The 23,214-nt window shown below is 45.4% G+C and overlaps 1 protein-coding gene across 4 annotated transcripts in view; it reads right to left on the bottom strand.

Moving 5' to 3' along the window:
* Syn2 (Syntrophin-like 2) overlaps positions 1 to 23,214 on the bottom strand; it is a 946,823-nt gene that overhangs the window by 123,672 nt on the left and 799,937 nt on the right. For all 4 annotated transcript variants that reach the window (XM_071688033.1, XM_071688064.1, XM_071688042.1 and 1 more), the window contains one exon: positions 20,908 to 21,054. In XM_071688033.1, the coding sequence (XP_071544134.1) occupies positions 20,908 to 21,054 (147 nt within the window). The remainder of the gene's footprint in view (positions 1 to 20,907; positions 21,055 to 23,214) is intronic.

Below are 23,214 nucleotides of genomic sequence, written 5' to 3'. Positions count from 1 at the left end.
AGAGAGAGAGAGAGAGAGAGAGAGAGGGGAGCCAAGGACAGCATCAGTGATGATGACTTTGTGTGTCGTGTCGTGATGTTCGCTGAGAAACCGAGAAACTGGTTCTGTCTTGTGGCGGAAGTCCAGCGCTATCTGAGCTCCGGCCACCGTGTCTGACTCCCAAGTTCAACTGGGAGGTGACCATGAGTGGGAGGGAGGAGGGAGGGAGGAGGAGGTCATGAACACCCCCCTCGGTCACTGCTTTCCATGACAAAGGTGACCCCGAGGTTGGGGTCGAGGGTCCGGCTCTTGTGACACATGTGCCGCTCTCCGTCTGACTGCTGAGGCTGAAGTAAGTCGTCCAACTTGACCAACCAACGATCAGCAGGGGCGGGACGAGGCCCCCAGGAAACCTGGCCGCTCTCCTGCGTTCCACAGTCCTTGTGTTCCACGGTCTGCCCCCCTCTCTGTGTTCCACGGTCCTTATGTTCCACTGTCTGCTTTCTTTGTGTTCCACAGTCCTTCTCATCCACTGTCTGTCCTCTCTCTTCCATAGTCCTTGTGTTCCACGGTCTGCCTTCTTTGTGTTCCACAGTCCTTGTGTTCCACGGTCTGCCTTCTTTGTGTTCCACAGTCCTTGTGATCTACTGTCTGTCCTCTCTCTGTTCCACAGTCCTTGTGTTTCTCGGTCTACCCTCTCTGCGTTCCACAGTCCTTGGTGTTCCAGTGTCTGTCCTCTCTCTGTTCCACAGTCCTTGTGTTTCTCGGTCTACTCTCTCTCTGCGTTCCACGGTCTGCCCTCTCTGTGTTCCACAGTCCTTGTGTTCCAATGTCTGCCCTCTCTGTGTTCCACAGTCCTTGTGTTCATCGGTCTACCCTCTCTGCGTTCCACAGACCTTGTGTTCCACTGTCTGTCCTCTCTGTGTTCCACAGTCCTTAGCTCTCTTCCCCCGTTCCAGAGTCCCTCATCCACAGTCCGGGTCATGTCGTGTGTGATATTCCCTTCCCTCTCTGCTCCTCATTCCCTCTGCCTTTGTCTCCTAGTTTTCCTACCATTATTCCCCCCGCGATCTCTTTCATTCCCGCGTTTCCCAGCCAGCTCAAACTCCTCCGCCTCCTGTAAAAATCGAAGCGATGCGACAAACTTGATGACAAATATTCGACGAGAAACTGGAGCTGCAGGAGGAGGAGGAGGAGGAGTTACCGAGGGAGACTTTCTGTAAGCGCATGACTTACTGGGAGGAGTCTGGTCACACTGAGAGGAGTCTGGATCCACTGGATCCACTTAGAGGAGTCTGGTTCCCACTGAGAGGAGTCTGGATCCATTGAGAGGAGTCTGGATCCCATTGAGAGGAGTCTGGATCCATTGAGAGGAGTCTGGATCCCACTGAGAGGAGTCTGGATGCACTGAGAGGAGTCTGGATCCATTGAGAGGAGTCTGGTTCCCACTGAGAGGAGTCTGGTTCCCACTGAGAGGAGTCTAGATCCACTGAGAGGAGTCTGGATCCATTGAGAGGAGTCTGGTTCCCACTGAGAGGAGTCTAGATCCACTGAGAGGAGTCTGGATCCACTGGATGCACTGAGAGGAGTCTGGATCCATTGAGAGGAGTCTGGTTCCCACTGAGAGGAGTCTAGATCCATTGAGAGGAGTCTAGATCCATTGAGAGGAGTCTGGATCCCACTGAGAGGAGTCTGGATGCACTGAGAGGAGTCTGGATCCACTGGATGCACTGAGAGGAGTCTGGTTCCCACTGAGAGGAGTCTGGATCCATTGAGAGGAGTCTAGATCCATTGAGAGGAGTCTGGATCCCACTGAGAGGAGTCTGGATCCATTGAGAGGAGTCTGGATCCCACTGAGAGGAGTCTGGATCCATTGAGAGGAGTCTGGATGCACTGAGAGGAGTCTGGATTCACTGGATCCACTTAGAGGAGTCTGGTTCCCACTGAGAGGAGTCTGGATCCATTGAGAGGAGTCTGGATCCCACTGAGAGGAGTCTGGATCCCACTGAGAGGAGTCTGGATCCATTGAGAGGAGTCTGGATCCCACTGAGAGGAGTCTGGATCCATTGAGAGGAGTCTGGATGCACTGGATCCACTTAGAGGAGTCTGGTTCCCACTGAGAGGAGTCTGGATCCCACTGAGAGGAGTCTGGATTCACTGGATCCACTTAGAGGAGTCTGGTTCCCACTGAGAGGAGTCTGGATCCCACTGAGAGGAGTCTGGATCCATTGAGAGGAGTCTGGATCCCACTGAGAGGAGTCTGGATCCATTGAGAGGAGTCTGGATGCACTGGATCCACTTAGAGGAGTCTGGTTCCCACTGAGAGGAGTCTGGATCCCACTGAGAGGAGTCTGGATTCACTGGATCCACTTAGAGGAGTCTGGTTCCCACTGAGAGGAGTCTGGATCCCACTGAGAGGAGTCTAGATCCCACTGTGAGGGGTCTGGAACCACTGAAAGAAGCTTGGACCAAATGATGGGTGCCAGGCAAAAGGGTTCATAGGGATATATAAAAACGTGGGAAGAATACTTCCCACGTACTCCCTGCGTGTCGTAGAAGGCGACTAAAAGGGGATGGAGCGGGGGGGCTGGAAATCCTCCCCTCTCGTTTTGAATTTTCCAAAAGAAGGAACTGAGAAGGGGGCCAAGTGAGGATATTCCCTCAAAGGCTCAGTCGTCTGTTCTTAACGTTACCTCGCTAACGCGGGAAATGGCGAATAGTATGAAAAAAAAAAAAAATATATGTATATATATATATATATATATATATATATATATATATATATATATATATATAGGTAATGCAAAGGATTCAGGAGAATTCTGATAACCTTCATAGAAGTCATGTTTTAGTAGTATTTTCTGCACACACACACACACATACACACACACACACACACACACACACACACACACACACACACACACACACACACACCTGTAGTTGGCTATTTGCCCCACAACAGAGATAACACTGGTAATACCATGTAGACTCAGAGAGAGGGCTTTTGCCCTCATTACACGTCAGATTTCTTTCCTTCTTTCTACTTCCCTCTAAGTTCTCTGGTCCACTGATTTACCTTCTTTTTTTCTTTCATATTCGAATTCTCGAGCCTGAGAGCACGACCCTGGCGTTACGATGGCTTGGCAATCGTCTGTGGTCGTACCCTCATGCTCAAGTTCAAGGGTCGTAACACTTGTGCTCAAGGGCCGTCGTCCTATCGTGCTCATGAGTCGTACCGTCGTACTCAAGGTTCCAAGTAACGTGGTTAAGGCTCGTATCGTTACGTCAAGGGTCGTACTCAAGGGATGTATCGTTGTGCTCGACGGATCAAGGGTCGTACTCAAGGGATGTATCGTTGTGGTCGACGGATCAAGGGTCGTACTCAAGGGATGTATCGTTGTGGTCGACGGATCAAGGGTCGTACTCAAGGGATGTATCGTTGTGGTCGACGGATCAAGGGTCGTACTCAAGGGATGTACCGTTGTGCTCGACGGATCAAGGGTCGTACTCAAGGGATGTACTGTTGTGCGTGACGGATCAAGGGTCGTACTCAAGGGATGTACCGTTGTGCTCGACGGATCAAGGGTCGTACTCAAGGGATGTACTGTTGTGCGTGACGGATCAAGGGTCGTACTCAAGAGATATACCGTTGTGCTCGACGGGTCGTACGATCGTGCTCAAGGATCGTACCATCGTGCTCAAGGATCGTACGGTCGTGTTCAAGGATCGTACCGTCGCGCTTAAGGATCGTAACGTCGTGTTCAAGGATCGTACCGTCGTGCTCAAGGATCGTACCGTCGTGTTCAAGGATTGCACCGTGTGTTCAAGGATTGCACCGTCGTGTTCAAGGATCGTAACGTCGTGCTCAAGGATCGTACCGTCGTGCTCAAGAATCGTACCGTCGTGTTCAAGGATCGTACCGTCGTGCTCAAGGATCGTACCGTCGTGTTCAAGGATCGTACCGTCTGTTCAAGGATCGTACCGTCGTGTTCAAGGATCGTACCGTCGTGTTCGAGGATCGTACCGTCGTGTTCGAGGATCGTACCGTCGTGTTCAAGGATCGTACCGTCGTGCTCAAGGATCGTACCGTCGTGTTCAAGGATCGTATCGTCTGTTCAAGGATCGTACCGTCGTGTTCAAGGATCGTATCGTCGTGTTCAAGGATCGTACCGTCGTGCTCAAGGATCGTACCGTCTGTTCAAGGATCGTACCATCGTTTTCAAGGATCGTACCGTCGTGTTCAAGGATCGTACCGTCGTGTTCAAGGGGCTTATATTCAAGGCCCCTGAACACATCCTCAGGCAACAGAAGCCAATGTTTACCTGTTCTCTTGCCTCGTCATTCGACCGTTCCAAACCGCTTGTTCACACAGGTCCTCAATATGCATCAAGCAATCAGACACACATGATATTCTAAAGACAAATGATAAATAATGAATAATAAATAATTCTCAGAAAATAAAAAATCATTCATCATAGGATGTCCAGATTAGGGCCGCTTTTTAAGCCCCATTCTCTGGTGGTCAACGGTGGAGGATGACAGGGTCGCACTTCTGAGCGAAATCCCATTACACATGGGAGGTAAATCCTCTTGCTGGAGGTTGGCGCGAGTTCCTGGGTTCGACCCCGGGAAAAGAAGAAGATAAAAAGAAAGTCTCTTTAAGAGACAAGAACCAATGATCTACAGCTACAAATGTAGTTAAATACAAGCTTAATGGTGCAGGCGCTTCCACGATATGGGGGGCTTCCAATAGGGGCCCTACACAATATGGGGCTTCTACAATATGGGGGCTTCTACAATATGGAGGACCTTCACAATATGGGGGCTTCTACAATATGGAGGACCTGCACAATATGGGGGCTTCTACAACATGGAAGGGCCTCCAGAATATGGGGGCTTCTACAATATGGAGGACCTCCACAATATGGGGGCTTCTACAATATGAAGGACCTTCACAATATGGGGGCTTCTACAATATGGAAGGGCCTCCAGAATATGGGGGCTTCTACAATATGGAAGGGCCTCCAGAATATGGGGGCTTCTACAATATGGAAGGGCCTCCACAATATGGGGGTTTCTACAATATGGAGGACCTCCACAATATGGGGAGCCTCTGCAGTATGGGGGCTTCAACAATATGGAGGACCTCCACAATATGGGGAGCCTCCACAATATGGGGCTTCTACAATATGGAAGGGCCTACAGAATATGGGGCTTCTACAATATGGGGGGCCTCCACAATATGGAGGGAGGCCTCCACAATAAGGGAAGATCTCCACAATAACAGGAGGCCTCCACAATAAGGGAAGATCTCCACAATCACAGGAGGCCTCCACAATAAGGGAAGAGACCTTCACAAAAATATTTGGAGAGAAAAGAAAAAAAAAGAAGAATTACGTTTAAAGGGACAATGCAACTTGCCACCGTAGCACCTGTGGTTGTGACCGCTCTCCCTCACCACGATCCTCACTGACTCAACTAGAAATACATTTTCTCTCTCTCTCTCTCTCTCTCTCTCTCTCTCTCTCTCTCTCTCTCTCTCTCTCTCTCTCTCTCTCTCTCTCTCCCGCCGGGTATACCACACAGCTCCCCGCCCCTCACTCCCTCAGTTCTGGTCCGACCCTTGCAAGATGCTGGTGCCACAGTCACATTCCACATCAACACAGGAGAGGAACTCCGTCATGAAATGACCATACGATGCAGATCTACGTTGTGATGCCTTCAGTGATCAAGGAAGGGATTTTAAAAAGGCCCTGCTGTTGATCTGCTAATTCCAGATGGGAGCAGGTAAAGAAGGAGTGAGAATCATTGTGGTAGGATGGCCAGTCACTCGCATCCCAGAGGGAGGACTCTCTCGCGTGTGTGTCCTTTCATCTTCACACGTCCATTCGCATGTTCTTAGAAAACCCGAAGTACTTCGAACCAATGAATAATGACCCCAGGGGGGTGGTTTAAGGGTTAGACCCGCTTCACCTGTATGACCCCAGGAGAAGGGGTTCAGGGTTAGATCCTCTCCACCTGTGGTTCTCTGGCCTGAATACCAAAGCGCCCGCCTTCCCCCAGGAGAGGCTGGGGGAAAACTGTGGATAGCGGGGTGGGTGAGGAGGAAGGCTCTGTTGGAGGCAGGTCACTGGGCCAGGACTCGTGTGTGTGTGTGGGGGGAGGGGAGAGGGGGGAATCATATATATATATATATATATATATATATATATATATATATATATATATATATATATATATATATCCCCTGGGAGAGGGAGGGATTAACCTCAGGTCACTGGGAGTCCCACACTCACCTGGATTATACACAGCCGGCCTCTCTCACGCATTTTCAGGATTTGAAACTTATGAATATTGAAAAAAAAAATTATTCAAAATAGAAAAGTTTGTAAAATATTTATACCTCAGGGAGAGCCGTATGTTGAGCCAAAATATTAACCCGAGGGAAAGTCTCTGGAAAATACTTTCAAATTAAAATATTTCTATAAAGCAACTGTGGCCAAGAGATTTAGGTTACAGTTAAAACAACAGTAAAGGAATAAACGATCATTTATGTATGAAGTTGCAGCTGCATAACCCACAAACACACACACACACACACACACACACACACACACACACCGGCAACTCAGGCCCTAATCAAAGCCATGTCTTAAACGCTATATATATATATATATATATATATATATATATATATATATATATATATATATATATATATATATATATATATATATATATACATGGAGAGAGAGAGAGAGCTAGATAGTTACACATGGGCACTAACTATACATAGTATGTAGTTTATAACCATACGGTAAACCTTTATAAAGGAAACGTACAGGATATACATGTCCGATCCTACCCCGTGACCTGGGCGTCATCGTAACACTTAACACATTATACGAAAATCACCCATGCCACTAGCATCCCTTCACACACACAAACACACACACACACACACACACACACACACCCACGCCACCAGCATCCCTTCACACACACACACACACACACACATACACACACACACACACCCACGCCACCAGCATCCCTTCACACACACACACACACACACACACACACACACACACACACACACACACACACACACACACTCACGACTTTTACATATACCTATGTATGTGTGTTGTGTACCTATACAGATGCACTGTATATCATTTATCACAGGGTTAAAACATGGCCTTACAGAAAACAAACACACACACACACACACACACACACACACACACACACACACACGCACACACACAAGCACGCGAATGGAAAACTTCCTCCACGTACAGAAGTACAAATAGTCAATCAAAACAAAGTAATTGCACACACGCACACACACACACACAAGACCACTGTGCAGCGCGGGACCTAATCTTTCATTTTGGAATTTTCATTCTAATTCCACACCCTCAAAAAAGAAGTATAAAGTGAGGAGACTTCCACCCCTGCGAGTCATGAGATGAGAGGAGGGAGCGTGCGTGCTTGCTTGCTGGGGTAACCAGATAAGCTATTTTTACCCTGCGTTAATCGGCCCTCCTCATGTTGTTGTCTAAAGCGGTGATTGCGCCTCGTTATGGGGGTGTTTTCCCCCCGCTGTGGAAGCCCAGGTGGCGGGAATACCTTTGGTGGAGGAGGAGGAGGTGAGATCTAGTATTGGCTGAGGTTGCAATGGGTCTGGTTGTGCTACCCTCCCGGTGCGTCCTGGTCGAGGAGGAGATTGTCTGAGGAGGCAATGTTGTGTGTGTGTGTGTGTGGTGAGGAGGAGGAGAAGGTGAGGTGGATGTGGAGGATCAGATAGACAAGGATAAGGGATGATGGATGTAATCCAAGGACACAGACGAGGGGAAAAAGACGATAGACGAGGAGGAAAAGACGATAGACGAGGAGAAAAAGACGATAGACGAGGAGGGAAAGACGATATACGAGGAGGAAAAGACGATAGACGAGGAGGAAAAGACGATAGATGAGGAGGAGAAGACGATAGACGAGGAGGAAAAGACGATAGACGAGGAGAAAAAGACGATAGACGAGGAGGAAAAGACGATAGACGAGGAGAAAAAGACGATAGACGATAGACGATATCTATATAGGCAGAGTGGTAAGGATCTTTCTGCTAGACTTAAGCAACAAGAATCCAATGCCTTGTTTAATCATGTTAAGCATTACGATCATTGTACTGACTGGAGTAACGCTAATTCAGTTGATAACTGTAACTCCTTTACTATGAGAAATATCATTGAATCTTCTATCATTAAATACACAAAGAATTGTAATGTTGATATCGGTGAAGGTTTCCACAAACTGGATAGCTTGGTTGTTGGCAAAATTTGTAAACAGTTCACTTTCTTGTTCACATTACAATCTTTTCATGATATGGATGATGCCAGACCTAACCTAACCTAACCTAACCTAACCTAACCTAACCTAACCTAACCTAACCTAACCATCACCAACCCGAACACCACCATCCGGTAACGCTTGTTTACCAATGGCGTCTTAGCTACGTCTCTTCCTTGTATATCGACTGACTGTTCTACGTCTTCTATCTCCTTCTTGTATTTCCTCTGACGATGTGATCATCACACGAAATTGCACTTGGGAACTTATCGTGTTTCATTTTCCTCGTGGCTATGAGCATATACTGGATCGCGTGTGCCACTGTGACTTCTTGCAACGTAGAGAGATTGCTACAGAGATGGAGTGTTAGGGTTACAGAATGAGTCGGACAGAGAACAAAGATTGAACTGGAAACTCCGATGTAGAGGATGGACGAAATTGGAACAGGGTTTTTGAAGGAGAATAGACTCATATAGACTGATTCACCTCAATACTTCCCGTTCTCCGTCCCTCCACTTCATCAAAGATGATGAAGAACTAGAACAAATCCACAGAAGAGCAGCAAAACTAATTCTATTACTCGCAACAGAGCAGTCACTTGACTGTCCACGATATTGAAGAATAGCAAAGAAATTGTTGTGATATACGGATTTCCAGCCCCTGCAGAGTACAGACAGATTGTCATACTACCCATTAGCCAATACCCCGATCCTACACACGACTTACCCTACTGACGCCTTCAAGGGCGCCTCTGGCTATGATGAAGTCGTACCCTAATACCAAATAAATTTAGATGCTTCTTAATTCTTATTTCCACTAAATCCCATAAATCCCTCTTCAGGCAGTTTAGTTCAAACCTCTCTTGTGTCACACTCGTGCACTTCTTAGCAACTTCAAAATCCTCATTTCCTTCACACTTCTGTGAAGCTTTGTATATGTAGTGTGAGTTCAGAGGACAGAGGACTGAGCCTTTGAGGGTATATCCTCGCTTGGCCCCCTTCTCTGTTACTTCTTTTGGAAAATTAAAAACGAGAGGAGAGTATTTCCGCCCCCCCCCCCCCCCCCTCCCGCGCGCTCCCTTCCCTTTTAGTCACCTTCTACGACACGCAGAGAGGAATAAGAAAGGTTTATGGACGGTACTTACACTGAAGGAGTGCAGGATAAAGGAAGACGTATTAGACAAAACGGCAGGAGGTCAAGAGGAAGCTGCAGGGGTTGAAAAAGGGGGCAAATGAAAGTTGGGATGAGCGAGTGTCATTAAACTTTAAGGAGAATAAGATGTTTAGTTTAGTTGTGGTGTGAGTTTGTACGGAGAAAAAATGGATTAAGTGAGGTGTTTTAAATATCTAGGAGTGGAAATGGCTGTCAATGAAATCTCAGAAGAGGAAGTGAGTCATAGGGTGGGTAAGGGGGACGAAGGTTTTGGAAACATTGAAGAGTGTGTGGAAAGAGAGGCAAAAATGGGCATACTTGAAGGTTTTGTCTACCCAACAATGTTATCTGGACGCGAGAAATGGAGTACAGATGAGGATATGTGGAGGAGGGTGGATATGTTGGAAATGAAATGTTAGGTTCGGTAAAATGCTATCTGCTGGCTGTGATTGCGCCTGTTGGGAAATGACCGGTGTAGACCCCGTTGCGCACCAACGTGAGACGTAGGGTCTTCGAGCACATAGTATTCGAATAGTCATTTCCCTATTAGGGGCGATCACAGCCTAGCGGTAGCGCTCCCGCCTGTTGCATAGGGGTCCCTGGTTCGATCCTGGCTGTTGGAGGTTTGTATGATAAATATATATATATATATATATATATATATATATATATATATATATATGTATATATATATATATATATATATATATATATATATATATATATATTCACATATATATATATATATATATATATATATATATATATATATATATATGCTCTCCATTTTCCGCGTGAGTGAGGTAGCGTCAAGAAGTCAAGAACAGATGATAGAGCCTTAGAGGGAAAATTCCTCACTTGGCTCCTTACTCTTTTCCTTCTTTTGGAAAAAAAAATAAAGGATGGGAGGATTTTAAGCCACCCGCTTCCGCCCCTTTCAGTCGCTTTCTACGACACGCAGGGAATACGTGGGAAGTATATTTCTTCTCCCCTGTCCCCATGGGATAATATATATGAACAAAGACAGATGAATTTGTCAATTTCAACCACGTCATTATCATCCGCAGAAGGTACTGGCATCTCAAGTGGAGTCACGCCATCAGGCAGGTCTTGGCTTTCATTCAGCAGACTCCTCTAAGTGTTTCTCAGTTCCTTGTTTACGGGTCCAGACTCCTCTAACTGGCTCTAACAAGTTCCTCTTCAGCGGGTCTAGACTCCACTGCCAGTGGCTCCTAACTCCTCTCAATAGGACCAAGTTCCATTCAACGGGTCCCAGAGACTCCTCTCGATGGTTTATTTGCATAGAGGGCTTTTCTCCCTCTCTAACTTCCCTGGCAGCTTCTGTTACCCTGTGAATACATGTCCTGAAGTCTGTCCCAGCCCCTCGTGTTTCACAGGTGACGTATCAAGAGGTGAATTCTTCAGGAAAAAAAAAAAAAGATGTTAAAGACTTCAGGGCGAACAGTGATGGGGAACTAGTGAACATAAGTTTCAGGACAGATATTATAGAACACAGAAAGGGGAACACGGAGCATAGGGATGAGTGACTATGGAACAAAGGAAGGGAAAGACGATGGCACAGAAGAACAGGAGAATACAGAACACAAGCTAGAGTGTATGGAAGGCAAGATGGTGGGGACAACAGACATAGAGAGTGATAGGAGAGCTGAAACACATGATAAGGACGATGGAGCACAGACAGGCAAACACAAGGACTGTGGAACTCAGAGAGGACAGACAGTGGATCAGAAGGACTGTGGAACACAAAGAAGGCAGAAAATAGAACACAAGGAATGTGGAACGCAGAGAGGGCAGACCGTGGAACACAAGGACTGTGGAACACAAAGAAGGCAGACAGTGGAACACAAGGACTATAGAACTCAGAGAGGAGAGAAAGGCAAACACAAGGACTGTGGAACAGAGAGAGGACAGACAGTGGAATACAAGGACTGTTGAACGCAGAGAGGACAGACCGTGGAACACAAGGACCGTGGAACACAGAGAGGGGGGCAGACCGTGGAACACAAGGACCGTGGAACACAGAGAGGGGGGCAGACCGTGGAACACAAGGACTGTGGAACGCAGGAGAGCGGCCAGGCTTCCTTGGGGACTCGTCCCGCTCCTGCTGATCGTTGGTTGGTCAAGTTGGACGACTTACTTCAGCCTCAGCAGTCAGACGGAGAGCGGTACATGTGTCACAAGAGCCGGACCCTCGACCCCAACCTCGGGGTCACCTTTGTCATGGAAAGCAGTGACCGAGGGGAGTGTTCATGACCTCCTCCTCCCTCCCTCCTCCCTCCCACTCTTGGTGACCTCCTCCTCCCTCCCTCCTCCCTCCCACTCATGGTCACCTCCCAGTTGAACTTGGGAGTCAGACACGGTGGCCGGAGCTCAGATATCGCTGGTCTTCCGCCACAAGACAGAACCAGTTCGGTTTCTAAGCGAACATCACGACACGACACGCAGTCATCATCACTGATGCTGTCCTCGGCTCTCTCTCTCTCTCTCTCTCTCTCTCTCTCTCTCTCTCTCTCTCTCTCTCTCTCTCTCTCTCTCTCTCTCGGCTGCTGGTAGGGAGATTGGAGGAGACGTCTACACTGATGCTGGGGTGGAGGAAGCTGAAGATGATTACTTCTGTCACGGAGATTAAAAATGGTTTCCGCTGGATGATGGAGATGAGGGACGTGCGCTGGTGCTGGTGGTCGTGAGAGATGAGGGACGTGCGCTGGTGCTGGTGGTCGTGAGAGATGAGGGACGTGCGTTGGTGCTGGTGGTCGTGAGAGATGAGGGACGTGCGTTGGTGCTGGTGGTCGTGAGAGATGAGGGACGTGCGCTGGTGCTGGTGGTCGTGAGAAAGAAGAAGCCACGTCTGATCCTGGGGGAAATGTTTCCCAGCCCTGAGGCAAAGCGCCACGTAGTGGCAGGTAAATGCACAGATGACAGCACACCAGAGACCCATTCCACATAACAAACATGGCTGCCACAGACTTCACTACGTCAGTTGATGGCGCTTTTGATGTTCGTTATGATGGAATTTCCTGCACTCTGGACCACTAGGAATGATTGGCGGGAGAACAGTGCAAACCATCCTAGAGATGGAGGGTCTTCCTCACCCACACCAGTGTGAGCTGGTAGCAACGACCTCCTCACATAATGACGGGGGGGAGCTGTGGACGTGAGAGAGAGAGAGAGAGAGAGAGAGAGAGAGAGAGAGAGAGAGAGAGAGAGAGAGAGAGAGAGAGAGAGAGAGAGAACCTCCCTCACCAACGCCACTGTATCTAGTTGTTAACCTACAGCATCACTAGATTATCGTGTGTGAGAGAGAGAGAGAGAGAGAGAGAGAGAGAGACCGAGTCTGTCTGTTCGGCTCGTATTAAGCCAGTGCTGTGTTGGCGGGGCAATACGTACACCACCCCTACAGAACTGGTCTGTCTGACAAGACCACAGTGTTGATGTTGGTGGGCGACCATCCTACCTACAGACCCCAGCAGGTCCAGGGCTGCTGCTGGTGACCTGGTAACGTCCCATAGTATGACGGGCCACGTCCAGATCTGCCACAACACACCCCTCACACCTCCTGCATGGTGAAGTGAGTTTTCATGGGGGAGTACCATTGTTTCGAAATGGCTGGCTTGTTTACCCTGCAACTACCAATTGCTTGTTTGTATGTGCTTAATTACCTGGTTGTAACCACCGGTTTGTACTGTACGAGGTTAGACTTTTCACTCGTGGGGGCCCCATTTCGTGTGTGTGTGTGTGTGTGTGTGTGTGTGTGTGTGTGATTCTTCGCCATGTCGTGCATGAATAACTATGTATAACTCAGTTATTTACCATTATGTAGTCACAACAGCCTGCTTGAACAACATACATACAACGAAATGATGACGTCCACTCATACAACGAAATGCTGACGTCCACTCATACAACGAAATGATGACGTCCACTCATACAACGAAATGATGACGTCCACTCATACAACGAAATGATGACGTCCACTCATACAACGAAATGATGACGTCCACTCATACAACGAAATGATGACGTCCACTCATACAACGAAATGATGACGTCCACTCATACAACGAAATGATGACGTCCACTCATACAACGAAATGATGACGTCCACTCATACAACGAAATGATGACGTCCACTCATACAACGAAATGATGACGTCCACTCATACAACGAAATGATGACGTCCACTCATACAACGAAATGCTGACGTCCACTCATACAACGAAATGCTGACGTCCACTCATACAACGAAATGATGACGTCCACTCATACAACGAAATGATGACGTCCACTCATACAACGAAATGATGACGTCCACTCATACAACGAAATGCTGACGTCCACTCATACAACGAAATGATGACGTCCACTCATACAACGAAATGATGACGTCCACTCATACAACGAAATGCTGACGTCCACTCATACAACGAAATGATGACGTCCACTCATACAACGAAATGATGACGTCCACTCATACAACGAAATGATGACGTCCACTCATACAACGAAATGATGACGTCCACTCATACAACGAAATGATGACGTCCACTCATACAACGAAATGATGACGTCCACTCATACAACGAAATGATGACGTCCACTCATACAACGAAATGATGACGTCCACTCATACAACGAAATGATGACGTCCACTCATACAACGAAATGATGACGTCCACTCATACAACGAAATGATGACGTCCACTCATACAACGAAATGATGACGTCCACTCATACAACGAAATGATGACGTCCACTCATACAACGAAATGATGACGTCCACTCATACAACGAAATGATGACGTCCACTCATACAACGAAATGATGACGTCCACTCATACAACGAAATGATGACGTCCACTCATACAACGAAATGATGACGTCCACTCATACAACGAAATGATGACGTCCACTCATACAACGAAATGATGACGTCCACTCATACAACGAAATGATGACGTCCACTCATACAACGAAATGATGACGTCCACTCATACAACGAAATGATGACGTCCACTCATACAACGAAATGATGACGTCCACTCATACAACGAAATGATGACGTCCACTCATACAACGAAATGATGACGTCCACTCATACAACGAAATGATGACGTCCACTCATACAACGAAATGATGACGTCCACTCATACAACGAAATGATGACGTCCACTCATACAACGAAATGATGACGTCCACTCATACAACGAAATGATGACGTCCACTCATACAACGAAATGATGACGTCCACTCATACAACGAAATGATGACGTCCACTCATACAACGAAATGATGACGTCCACTCATACAACGAAATGATGACGTCCACTCATACAACGAAATGATGACGTCCACTCATACAACGAAATGATGACGTCCACTCATACAACGAAATGATGACGTCCACTCATACAACGAAATGATGACGTCCACTCATACAACGAAATGATGACGTCCACTCATACAACGAAATGATGACGTCCACTCATACAACGAAATGATGACGTCCACTCATACAACGAAATGATGACGTCCACTCATACAACGAAATGATGACGTCCACTCATACAACGAAATGATGACGTCCACTCATACAACGAAATGATGACGTCCACTCATACAACGAAATGATGACGTCCACTCATACAACGAAATGATGACGTCCACTCATACAACAACATGCTGACGTCCAATCATACAACGAAATGATGACGTCCACTCATACAACGAAATGATGACGTCCACTCATACAACGAAATGATGACGTCCACTCATACAACGAAATGATGACGTCCACTCATACAACGAAATGATGACGTCCACTCATACAACGAAATGATGACGTCCACTCTGTTAAGCGATCCATCCGCCATAGCATATAAAAAACGGCATTACATTCTCTGAGGTAATAGAACATATGAAACACATTGTTTACATTGGTCATATGGATCAAATATGGCCGACGCTGGTGTGACGTCACGGCCTCAGGCATTCGCTAAAAAAAAATATCATAAAATGGCTCCGACCTACAATAAAAGGCTCCATCATCTTTATCGAAACATGAATAACACTTAACAAGTATTGCTTTATTCATGATAGGGAAATTGGTCGTTATGATGACCAATTTGCATAATCGTCCGATGATACAAGAAATTACCAGAGTACTTTGGCCATGACTGAGTCGAGAATTTGAAGCTTCACGTGTGGTTCGTAATGTGCTTCGAATCCTCCCGGCTCGAGCGACCAGCGCCAGAGATTCACGAGCACAACGGCACGACCCTTGACCCTTGACCCTCATGACCACGAGGGTATAACTCATGATCACGAGAGTATAACTCATGACCACGAGGGTATAACTCATGACCACGAGTTATACCCTCATGCACCGAAACCACAGCTCCCTTTCCACATCCAAGCCCTACAGAACTTTCCATGGTTTACCCCAGACGCTTCACATGCCCTGGTTCAATCCACTGACAGCACGTCGACCCCGGTATACCACATCGTTCCAATTCACTCTATTCCTTGCACGCCTTTCACCCTCCTGCATGTTCAGGCCCCGATCACTCAAAATCTTTTTCACTCCATCTTTCCACCTCCAATTTGGTCTCCCACTTCTCCTCGTTACCTCCACCTCTGACACATATATCCTCTTGGTCAATCTTTCCTCACTCATTCTCTCCATGTGCCCAAACCATTTCAAAACACCCTCTTCTGCTCTCTCAACCACGCTCTTTTTATTTCCACACATCTCTCTTACCCTTACGTTACTTACTCGATCAAACCACCTCACACCACACATTGTCCTCAAACATCTATATACATATATATATATATATATATATATATATATATATATATATATATATATATATATATATATATATATATATATATATAAAATGGATCAACGAGAACGAAAAGACCGACCAATATGATCAGAATTCATCACAGGTTTGATCAAGTACATTTTAGGGATTAATTGTCATCAATGATTCCCTGTGAGGCACAGTCTCTCTCTCTGGCTGACATATGGAAGGCCAGGAATCTAAAGGTCACATACGTATGTAACCTTCTCCCACGATGACCTTTACGGGTGTATATGTTCTTATCTGGACATCCATAGGTCCCAGGCGCAAGGTACAGCTGTACGAGATGTTACAATAATATTACTTGTACATCAACCATCTGTATGTACATATGTACACAAAACGCTTCAGAAGTATATGATTACCTGTTAGAAAACGTGTGTACAACATAGGAGTAAATATTAGACCAAAACGGTATATGGTATATGTGTACATCAGCTATATATATATATATATATATATATATATATATATATATATATATATATATATATATATATATATATATATATATATATATATATTGAAAGGATCACAATTTTGCGCGTGATCAAGATATTCCTATGAGTCCACGGGGAAAATGAAACACGAAAAGTGTTTCATTTTCCCTGTGGACTCATAGGAATATATATATATATATATATATATATATATATATATATATATATATATATATATATATATATATATATTCTACCTCTACTATGACTAGTTTATATAAACTCCACATATAAATACTTACATATACCTTTAACGTTGGTATAACTACTTCAGACTCAAACTCTTTATCAAAATAGTTTTATACCAAATATTTTCCTGAATATTCTAGTGGTCTTCCTCGGGTTAATATTCCAAGATGGATAAATATTTCATGATGTTTCCCCTCCGTGAATATCTTTCCCAGAGAGAGAGAGAGAGAGAGAGAGAGAGAGAGAGAGAGAGAGAGAGAGAGAGAGAGAGAGAGAGAGAGAGAGAGAGGCACCAGCTGTGTGTAATCCAGGAGAGAATGGCATTCCCAGTGACCTGAGGTTAATCCCTACCCGTCCCAGGGGATTTGTAAATCCCCTCCTCCTCCTCCTCTTCCTCCTCCACCTCCCTTTGAATCCTGGACTAGTGACCTGCCTCCAAAGTAGATCCACCCCTCCCCCTCTTTCTCCATCCTCCCTGCCTCCAAAGTAGATCCACCCCTCCCCCTCTTTCTTCATCCTCCCTGCCTCCAAACCAGATCCAACCCTTCCCTTCTTCCCCCTTCCTCTTCCTCCCCCTTCCCACCATTTCCCTCTGGGGGGCCGTTGGTATTCAAGCCAGCCAGCACAGGTGGCCAGACCTTATCCCAGAGTGGGACATCCCTCCAGCGATGGGACATTTTACTCGAGATTTTTTTTAAACGTTACAGAAATTTTTAGCTGAACCTTAAACCTGACATCCATTTCCACTACCACCATTACGTTCATATCTAACTACCTTCTCTCTCTCTCTCTCCCAAATAAAAAACATTTTTCCCATCCTTAGGATTGTAGACAACAACTTGTACTAACCCTTTAGTTGGAAGATTTAAGAGGTATTATAGTCAGAAGTGCGACCCTCTCATCCTTCACTGTCTACCGACAAAAAAATGGGGTTTATATATAAGAAAAAAAAAATGGTTCTAATCTAGCCATTTCCTTTTTTTTTTCCTCCAACGTCTTTTGCAAGAAGTAATCCGCTTATCCACATGTGCTCTTGCCTTTAAACTTCAATTTGCATGAAGTGCTTAGTGAGTAAAGTGCTTAGTGAGTAAAGAGCTTAGTGAGTAAAGTGCTTAGTGAGTAAACTGCTTAGTGAGTTATTCTGTTTAGAAGCAGCCCTTAGTAAACCCAGTAGAAGAACAAGAGAACAACAATGGATGAACAGAATGAAATATGAGAATAAAATGATAATAAAAGAACAAGAGAACAAAGTAAAAGAACAGAACAACAATAAAAGAACAGAAAAATTCGAAAAGAACAAGAGAACAGAGTAAAAGAACAGAAACAACAATAAAAGAACACAACAATACTAAAAGAACAAGAGAGCACAGCAAAAGAACAGAAACAACAATAAAAGAAAAGAATGTGAAAAAAAAGAGAACGATATTAAAGAACAGAAATAAAAGAACAGAAAAACAACAAAATAGAACAACATGAAAGAATAGAACAAGGAGAGAACAGACTAATAGCCAAAGAAGAGGAGAACAACTGTAAAAGTCCAGAACAGCAATAAGACAGCAAAAGAACAATTATAAAAGAACATGAGAACAAAAATAAAGGAACAGATTAATACTAAAAGAACAAGAGAACAACAATAAAGGAACAGAGTAATACTAAAAGAACAAGAGAACAACAATAAAATAATCATAATAATGAATGGAAACTGGAACAACAATGAAAGAACAGAACATTAACAAAAGAACAGGTGGATAACAAATTGTCAACTTTTTTTGCTACCTGTGGCTTGTGTTGGAGAGGAAGATGTGAATATCAAATCTTTGAGCACGACGGTACGACCTTTGAGCACGACGGTACGACCTTTTGAGCACGACGGTACGACTTTTTGAGCATGACGGTACGACTCTTTGAGCACGACGGTACGACCTTGGAGCTCGACAGTAAGACCTTTGAGCACGACGGTATGACCTTTGAGCACGACGGCACGACCTTTTGAGCACGGTGGTACGTCCTTTGAGCACGACGGTACGACCTTTTGAGCACGGCGGTACGACCTTTTGAGCACGACGGTACGACCTTTTGAGCACGGCGGTACGACCTTTTGAGCACGACTGTACGACCTTTTGAGCACGACGGGACGACCGTTGAGCATGACGGTACGACCTTTGAGCTCGACAGTACGACCTTTGAGCACGGCGGTACGACCAATGAGCACGATGGTGCGACCACTGAGCACGACGGTACGACTTATCACAACGACCAGCTCATCATCATAAGCAAGGTTCCAGCCGTCGTGCTCAAGAGTCGTACCGCCGTTTTTAAAAGGTCGTACCGTCGTACTCAAAGGTCGTACCCTGTGCAACATGCTCAAAGGTCGTACCGTCGTGCTCAGTATGTTAAACGTTTAAAAAAAATCTCTCAAAAAATCTTCAAAAGTGCAAGCTCAAAAAGAGGAGAGACGAGACGAAAAGAAAAACATGGCACAGTCCCCACTTTCAATCTAAATATTATTTCCAGTCTTTTTTTACCCCTGGCTCTAATGAGACAATCTCCCAATCATAGGCGTGCATGTGTGTGTGTGTGTGTGTGTGTGTGTGTGTGTGTGTGTGTGTGTGTGTGTGTGTGTATGTGTGTGTGTGTGTGTGTGTGTCTATAAAGTACTGCTATAGCACCAGCAACATGGGGACGTCCCGAATCCACTTGGATCCCTTGTACTGCCTACATCTGTATGAGCTGTGATGCCACATATATGTTAAAACAGATGAAGGCTAGATTCCATTACAGCTTTAACTCCAGGCATGACACTTCAGTGTAAACTGAAAGGCTTTACACAGCTCGAGAACGTTGTACAATAAACGTTATATAACGAAGTGTTGGCGTCCACATTTTGTTGTATAACAACGATATGATGCCGTCCACTCAGACAACGAAATGATGACGTCCACTCATATAACGAAATGATGACGTCCACTCATACAACGAAATGATGACGTCCACTCATACAACGAAATGCTGACGTTCCACTCATACAACGAAATGCTGACGTCCACACATACAACGAAATGCTGACGTCTACTCACACAACTAAATGTTGACGTCCACCCATACAACGAAATGATGGCGTCCACCCATACATCAAAATGCTGACGTCCACTCATACAACAACATGCTGACGTCCAATCATACAACGAAATGCTGACATCCACCCCCACACAGAGAAATGATTTCGTATGTGCTCCGGATCATCCGACGCATTCACAAAATTTAACTGCATGAAACACAGCTTTTATATGGGATGTTAACAAAAGATACTACGGTGCTAGTGAACAAAATACACCCTAAAGCTACTTACAGTATTGATGCCGGTGTAAAACAGGTGGTGTAAACGCACGTAAATCCCAGAATTGTGCGGTAAAACAATTTTGTTTTTCTTTGTAAACGACGCCGACGGAAGGAAGAAGCCCCTCCCCACTACCTTACCATAACCAAGAGGTCCACCTTACCTCCCACACCCTAGAGGAGGTCAGCTTCACCCTGTCGCACCCTAGAGGAGGTCCTCTTCACCCTGTCGCACCCTAGAGGAGGTCCTCTTCACCCTGTTGCACCCTAGAGGAGGTCCTCTTCACCCTGTCGCACCCTAGGGGAGGACCTCTTCATCCTGTCACACCTTAAAGGAGGTCCTCTTCACCCTGTCGCACCCTGCAGGAGGACCTCTTCACCCTGTCGCACCCTAGAGGAGGTCCTCTTCACGCTAACCTCACCCTAAATGAAGTCCTCCTCCTCCTCCTCCTCCTTCTACTCCTCCTCCTCCTCACCCTCCCCACACGCAGGAGTCAGTACTCACCCTGGCGTCCGGGCCGTTGGCCTCCAGGTTCTTGGTGCTGATGACGAGCTGTTCCCTCTGTAGCACGAGGGAGTCTGAGGTCAGGATGAGCTTCATAGGTTGTGGTCTGGACTTGCCATCACTCACGCTCACCAGCCCAGCGTGCATCTGTGACAACACAGGAGGAGAGGGTTAGTACTGTACAGATGTGATAAGTTGTACATGCTTTAGTACATGGCTGTACAGTTAGACGGTCTGCGTACATGAGTAGGTAATATCAGCAGGACCAAGGGAGAGGGATGAGCACATCATTGTACATGATAGGACACATATAGTAAGAGATTAGCTACCTACCTATATACCTATATACCTACCTCACTACCAACCTACCTGCCTACCTACCTACCAGTACCTACGACGAGAGAACACGTAGCGCTCCCCACCCCCACACATTTAGCATAATGGCTTATCTACATACGTATATACCTACCTCCCTACATACCTACCTACCAGTACCTACGACGAGAGAACGCGTAGCGCTCCCCCACACATTTAACATAATGGCTACTACTGCTTCTCTCTGCTCTAACACTCGTTGCTCAGTTGTTAATTCCTCGGTTCATCTGGGACTGTCTTTACCCATATGTCAAGTTTTCTTTTGAATGTCTCATAACTTTGTTTCTTTCCTGCTGAGGTCTGGAGGTTCATAACAGTGCAGTTTATCTCTTGAGTTTATTGCCACTTGCCTCCTTCTTTTTCTTCCTTAAGTGGTAAACTCTAAGGCCTTTCAGCCTCTCGAGGGAGTTCATATGTGTCGTCCCTTTGATTTTACTCGTGAAGTCTTCGTGAATTACCTCTCTCTCTCTCTCTCTCTCTCTCTCTCTCTCTCTCTCTCTCTCTCTCTCTCTCTCTCTCTCTCTCTCTCTCCCTTCCTCACTCTCTATCTATCTGTCTGTCTTTCTATCACCCAATCATCTATCCATTATCTATCTATCATGTACCCGTCTATCTATCTATCTCTCTATTAATCTATCTGTCTATCTATCTATCCACCTATCTACTTGTTGAATTCTCCTCTCTCATTTCCTATTTAAGGTAAGGTGAATATCATGATCTTTATCACCTGGTGATGTGGGATACGTCGTGCATATATCCCCTTTCACCCTCTTCATTTTTACTGGTACACTTTAAGAATTCCTCCCTGATATAAGATGGCACTGAAGGGCTAGTTTAATACTCCTCTTTACTGTTTCATTTTACAGGGGAAGCCTGAAAATATATATATATATATATATATATATATATATATATATATATATATATATATATATATATATATATATATATATATATATGACCTTGCCTGTCTGTGTTCGAACAAGGCACCAGCTGATATCTTGGCCAGATAGCACTTGTATCGTCTTCACAGATGATAAATGATGATAAATATGTTCCACAGAGAAGTAACTGTGATAATATAAGTTCAAGAAATGTGAATAATTAACTTGGCTCAATATTCATCATCCGGGATCAGGTGTTTAATTAAACATTATTCCGCTTTACAGACTATGAATATAAAAGAATATATCCAACTAAGTACGTTATATATATATATATATATATATACAAAGTCAATGGGATGGCGTTGATTAGGGCCTCAGCTGCCCGTACCGACATATCTAACATAGGAAAAAAGACAGCGTGTGTCCTTTGTATTCCTACTGCTTATATCAGAACGAGGACTTCTTTCGCTGTGACCCATTCTCAGTATCGTACATTGACTTGGGTTGACTTACATCATCCTTGGAATTAGGACAACTTTGGAGGCTGTCTAGGTCCCCTTTTTTTTTTAAGTTGGTGTAATCCTGCACGCTTTGACTTACGTACCGTGACCAGACTTGAGAAACATAGTCTGATTTTTGGCTTCATTCTGGACGTGGATGGTATAGAAAATGGTTGAAAAGTTGAACAGGACAAAAATTCTCTCCCCGTGAAGTATAGACAGATAATTACACACACACACACACACACACACACACACACACACACACACATGGGAAGGGGATGGAAGAGGGCAAATGTTACACCCACGTAACTCTAAGAACCGGGAACTTACGCTGAAGTACAGACCAGTCTCTCTCTCTGACGAGTGTCTGTGGAATACTGGGAAAGATAATCAGATAGTAATGGATGATTATCAACAAAGACGAAACTCCCTGGGTGAGCAACAACATGGATTCTGCGCGATGAAGGTCGTGTACAACAAGCCTCATGGACGTATATGAGACAGTGGTCTTCCTCATTCTAGACAAGTGAGATGGCTGGGTG

This window comes from Panulirus ornatus, chromosome 3 (genome assembly GCF_036320965.1).
Source record: "Panulirus ornatus isolate Po-2019 chromosome 3, ASM3632096v1, whole genome shotgun sequence".
NCBI lineage: Eukaryota > Metazoa > Arthropoda > Malacostraca > Decapoda > Palinuridae > Panulirus > Panulirus ornatus.
Note: the sequence above shows the minus strand (reverse complement) of the source record. Positions and strands in the feature narration are given on the sequence as shown.